General features: G+C 36.9%; 1 protein-coding gene across 1 annotated transcript in view; it reads right to left on the reverse strand.

The window, feature by feature from the left end:
* Meikin (meiotic kinetochore factor) overlaps positions 1–6,303 on the reverse strand; it is a 179,373-nt gene that overhangs the window by 98,206 nt on the left and 74,864 nt on the right. Inside the window, 1 exon segment of the mRNA XM_023713096.1 lies at positions 2,902–3,021. Within this exon segment, the coding sequence (XP_023568864.1) occupies positions 2,902–3,021 (120 nt within the window).

Genomic DNA, 6,303 nt, shown 5'->3' on the forward strand with positions numbered 1-6,303 from the left:
AAAAAAAAAAAGACAAACAATAGCCAAAGAATCACCCAGATTGAAGGAGACAGAAGACGGATGACAGAAGAGTCAAGTCACTGTGTGATTCTGGCTTGGCGCCTGGAATAGGGGCGTGAGAGACAATATTATTTATTGACCAGTTGGTGGGATTTGAAAGTCTACACAAAGATATTGGCACTGTATTAATATTAAATTTTCTGACTGAAAAAAAAAAACAAACATGATTGTCATTACCAGAAACAGCCATTTTCAGGTAAAAGAAAAGCCCTATGCTATGTAGACAATACACATAGTCCCAATTAACTAGTCAACAACCAAAGGCTTAAGATTTTCAGCTCCAATCTTTTGTTCATTTCTTATTGCCAGAATTTCATATTCATTATTTCTTGTTGGATAACTAAAGTAGGTGATGCTAATGGGCATTTACTCTGTCCCACCATCCTCAGCTTCTAGAGCAGATGAATTCTCAGCTGATGGATCAGCTTCTTTGTCTTTTGTGATCTTGTGGTTCAGGGTTTTCTGGGTGTCTGTATTGATAATCGAAGCTGGACATTGGGGTTGCTGCTGATTTTAGATCCCACCTCCTTGACTTTTTCTTATCCCCTTCAGTGCCAACCTCTCTAGGCTGTCTTTGGGGAGGAGAACCCCAGTGAAATCATGGTCTATAACTCTGAAATATATTCTTTCTCAATGATCTACCTTGTTTTCTTGCCCTTTGGCTGTCAGTACCCTCCACAGCTTCTCCTGCTCAAGAGGATTGGAATACTGTTTACACTCATAGAGTCTCCACATGTAGTAAGCTTGGAATCTTTGCCTGCAATAGGACCTGAGTTGTTTTCGCCTGCTACTAGGGAAACACCTCTTTCTTTCCCCTACTCTTACTATTCCGGTTATTCTGCTGATGACTGTATGGAGTGTCACTATAGCATGAATAGTATCTATAACAGTTGTGGTCGGCTGCATATTTATTGCGTTGAACTGGAATGTCACAGGACCTGTAGCATTTGCTGCCTCTGTATTCTCTTTTCCTTCAGTGTTTCAGTTATTCTTCTCTCATTGCTGGGACAAATGCCTGACACCCAAAATGAAGAAGGGAAAGGTTTATTTAGCTCACAGTTAATGGAGGTTTTAGTCCATACTCAGCTGGTTTCAAGGCAGAGTGGTACATGGCAAAGAACCACCATTCATGGTGGCAGCAAATAGCCAGAGCAAAGGGAGTGGCAGCAGCTCAGGCAGCTAGCCTCCCTTCTCTCCTTACATTGTAATGGAAATTACCTGCCCCAGGGCAGGTGCAGCATGCACACCCACAGTATTCAATCACAAACTCCAGAAGCCATTCCATGATTGCTTGAAGTTTTGGGGGGACACCTATACACAAACCATAACATTCAACAACATTGAACTCCACAGTCTCCCCGTTCTCTAACTGGGAAGATACTTCCTGGTGTTATTTATGGCAACCTGGTGTACAAACACCTCTTCCTTGGTGTCATTCCTGTTAATAAAAGTGTTTTATATTAAACCATTTTACTATTCCCAAAACCTTCCTTGGGACTTTTTCATCCCCACTAGCAGGTGGTGCTGTATGAGGCTGCCTGTAGTTTGGCAGGCTCAATGTCAACAGTGTTAAGGATACAAGCCATACTTGGCTGCTGGGTCTTGCCTTACTTGTGACAGATGCTGCTTCTTACAGGGTGTGATACTAACTAGGTGGGTGGCCATGGGTCTGCTTAAGGCTCTCTAGGGTTCACAGTTTACTCTCATTACCAATGTAACCATGTAAGGTAACATTGGGGAAACTGGGTGAAAGGTATAGGGAAAACTTCTATACTATTTTTTAAATTTTTAAATTTTTTGTTTAATGCAGGGTCTACAGAGTCTACAGGGTCTCACTACACAGATTGGACTTGTGGTGATTCTCCTATTTTCACTTTCCCAAGTGCTGGGATTACCTGCAAGTGCCGTTTCGCCCAGTCTCAACTGCTGTCTCAGGGCACCCTGGGAGTGGGACCAGCAGGGGAGGTTGGGATTGAATTTCCAACCTCTGTGTGTGCCTAAGCAGGTGCTTTAATCCTCTGAGCTATTTGGCTGGCCCAATTTTTGTAATTTTTTGTAAGCTTAAAATTAGTTCAAAATTAAAATTTATCCAAATGTAGTCCATACATACACAGTTGAGTGTACCTGCGTTGGTATGTATATATTTGTAATTATTATCTCTTCTTAGAGTTTTCCCTTAATAAGTGTGTAGTAACCTTTATTTCTTTTGATCAGTCTTGGCTTGACGTTCACATTGTCTGCAACTAAAATAGCTACCCCTAATTTTTTCTGGGTTTCTGTTACATAGAGTATTATTTTCCCTCCTTTGACTTTCAGTCTATGAATTTCTTTTTGAGTTAAATGTGTTTCTTGAACGCAGCATAATGTTGGATTTTGATCCATCCTGTCAATTTGTTTATTTTGATTGGTGAATTGAGACCACCTACCTTGATAATTATAGCTGATACATACTGGCTTGTCTTTACTGCTGATGGCTCCAAATCCATACATACTTAAACTATTAGACAGTATTTATAGTCAAAGGCAATCCAGTTCTATAAACTTAGGCTCATAAGTCATATAAGAGAAAAAATATTTTGTTTTTCTTTTTTTGAATATATTTTGCACAGGGTCTCACTATGCAACTCAGACTCATAGTGATTCTCCTGTTTTCAAGCCTCCTAGTGCTGGGATTACAGGTATGTGCCACCACACCTGTACTCTGTTGCCAACTCAGCCCACCTAGGGCACAGCTGGCATGGCATGTGGTCCAAATTCTAGTCCCTGTGCTTGCCTAAGTAGGGACTTGGTCCACTGAGCTATCTTGCCAGCCCTAATAGAAAAATGAATGTAAAAACTTACCCAAAATTGCAGAGAGGTCTGAAAACTCTGGCACCTTCTCTACTGCTACTGCTTTACTGGTATCCAGAAGAGTGGAATTCTTGCATTGCACATGTTCTGTCATCCTGGGACACTCCTGATCTAAAAGAGCAAGGGGGAAATAAATGGCATAAAACTTTGATTAGCCTGTAAGCTGCAGGTTCACTTTGCCCCCTTTATACTTGGGGGCCCAGCCCATTTAAAAGTGTAGTAAATTGGGGCTGGAGAGATGGCTCAGTGGTCTAAAGCACCTACTTGGAACAAGCTTGGCTAAAGCACAGGGACCACAGTTCAATCCCCCAGCACCACATGCCAGCCAGCCCTGTCCCCTGGTGGGCTGAGCTGGACACACACACACACACACACACACACACTAAATTAAAAAAATGTAAAAATAAAAATAAATAAATAAATAAAAGTGTAGTAAATGGAAAGTTTTTGATGCAACAGAACAAAAAGACAAGATTTGATGTCATAAGGATAAAAATAATCTATAGCCTATTTCAGTTCTTTGTCTTCCTTCCTAAATTTTCACTCCCTATTACTACTGATCTACTGGGCATGGTGGTATAAGACCACATTCCAAGTACTTTGGGTAGATGAGTCAGGAGGATCCAAAGTTGGAGCATGGCACTGGCAAGTTATCAAAATAAAAATATAAAGTTCTGGGAATATGGCTCATCCCCAGTACCTCAAAAGAAGAAGATGACAAAGACTGATACTGATCTAAGAGACAGACAGTACGTTTGTAACTGTAGATACTCAAATTTTATATCTGTTATACTTCTATATCCCATTAAGTATCATATCATTAAGTAACAACACACTTAAACTGCTATTACTTAATATTAGCTTTAAGCTTTCCCTTGACTTTTCATTATCCTTCTTATAGCCCCTTATCCTTACCTTTCCTACTCTCCTACTATCCCCATACTGTTATATCACACATTTAGATTGCTATTCGATGTAGATATTCTCATAAAGTATCATAAAATTTTATTTATACTTACAATATACAATGACTATCTTTGGTTCTTCCTGAAGTCTTTTCTCTCTTGGTTTAGATTTCTGTGTATTTTTCATCTATTTAATCCCAAACTCATCATATTGTGTAACTTATTCTGCTTACTCCTTTTCTTTAGTGTTCTGAACTTGCTTTTTTTTCTTTTTAAATTAATTTTATTGAGAGAGAAATAGCAATGAGACAGTTTCAGAACAGGTTAGTAGGACAGCTATATTAATTAATACATTATATATTGTTGAGTTTGTAGTAATTCATGGTACAAGATGTTGACATAATATCTTGTCTAAATACTATTATTACAAATCTTTCCTTTCATTGCACTAAGAGAAAGTAGCTGTATGTCTATCATATTTTGCTTTGTTATTTTAAAAATAATTTTTTGAGAAACAAGTAGCAATGAGACTGTCTCAAAACCAATTACTAGCACAATTTTAATAATTAATACATTGCACATTGTTGTCTTAGTGGGTATTCATTGTACAAGATGCCGACATGCTATCCTGTCCACAAACACTATTAGAACAAATCTCTCTATTCAATGATCCAAGAGAATGCAACTGTGTATCTATTTTAACTATTTTGAACATACAGATACAAAATGGTTGTTCATTTGTATCTCCTTTTGTTTAGTTTTGTCAGAAAAGAGTACTCCATTGTTATTTAAATACTGTAGGTGCCTGATTTCACCAAAATATTCCAATATAGTCTAGTAGTCCACAATAGTAGTGGGTTTTCCATAAGAATGGAAATGACAGAAGTTGCTGACTTGGCCTGGGGGATGGTTCAGTGGAACAAACGCTTGCCTGGCAAGTGCAAGGGCCTGAGCTCAATACCCGGTTCCGCCAAAAAAAGAAAAAATAAATTTAAAAAAATAAGTTTTTGACTTGAGCCTTTTATGGCTCAGCATATTAATAGGGCTTTACTTTTTATACTTTGTTTTTAGACTTTTCTGCTGGATGGTTAAGACTAAGATAAAGCAAGACCTATATAACAAGTAATATAACTTTTATATCTGATAAGATCAGTCAAATCCCCTCAGGATTTATCCTGAAACCCTGTACCGCAGTTCATAGATCTTTGTGAGTGTCAGCCATGTGGCTGACTCATGGCCATTGCTTGACCAATTTGCTCTCTGTGAAAGCCTGAGAGAATGTTTTCTCTCCATGTGACTCTCCTTAGGCACACTCTACATCATTAATCACTTTCTTCTGTGGCCCTATAATCTCCTTGATCAGAAAATTTGGGACACAACAGAGTTACAGGATGTTACAATACAGGTTCTCCTATGTCCTGAGTCTTCACTGACCTTGAAAGGCTAGGACCAAAATGCTGGCTGTCCTTGAAGCCCTTCTTTTTCTCTAATATTTGGTCTGCAAACTTAGGTTGTTAACTCTCCAGAAGAGAAGCTTATTAGTATTACCCTACAACATAGGCAGTTGAGTATAACCTCACTATCTGTCCGAATATCAAACATCTTAGGCATAACATGGAACAGGTATTTTCCATCAAGTATTGATATGTAAAACTTTAAGTCCCTACAGAATATAAAGAAAAAAAATTTAAAAATAAAAAAAATTTTAAAAAATAGGAATAAACAGTTACATATTTTTACACAGAAGTTTAGAAATCTAACCATATACCCCATTGTAGCAGGACAGTGCTATGACATTTTTTTTCTTGTCTCTTGTTTTCATTACCCCCATTCTTTTTTTTTTCTGTTTTTTAATAGACTGCAAATTGAAAATAAATTTTTTACAAACATAAATGAATATAACAATAAAAACTCTCCAAAATAAAAATGAATTTACGGATCAGTCATAATAGTTCACTGTGTCAAAACCAAGAAACTTATACTCATATAATTAGAATTCTCAAAGTAGAAAGGAGTAGGCAATGAATATTTAAAGATTTAGAATTTCTGAATTTAGTTCAACTTATAATACCCATTTCCAAGAAAAATGAACCTTTTGCAAAGACATTTAAATAAAATTGTACCAAGATGCACAAAAATGAAATTGTCCATAAGTTATTGTAAAGAAAAAAATCATTAAAGCATATACACAAAAATATTAGCTATGAAAGAACAAAATTAAATAGCATCTTATTCCACATTAGAAAGAAAAAAAGGGACCAAGGGTGTAAGAAACTAGATTAATTAAAGGACTGAAAGAAAAGATCTGTTCTCTTTGAATTTTATACATACCTTTGTAAACTAAAAATAAGATTTTCTAGTTATACAAACTTGAAATATTTTAATACTTCCAGAAGTAGTATATAGGAAATAACAGAGAGCATAATTCAAAAGGCAAGAAAAGTTGCAATATGCTCCTGGATGAACAATAAAGAGCTCTCAATATGAT

The sequence above is a fragment of the Octodon degus genome, unplaced genomic scaffold (assembly GCF_000260255.1).
Source record: "Octodon degus isolate 3935 unplaced genomic scaffold, OctDeg1.0 scaffold00029, whole genome shotgun sequence".
NCBI lineage: Eukaryota > Metazoa > Chordata > Mammalia > Rodentia > Octodontidae > Octodon > Octodon degus.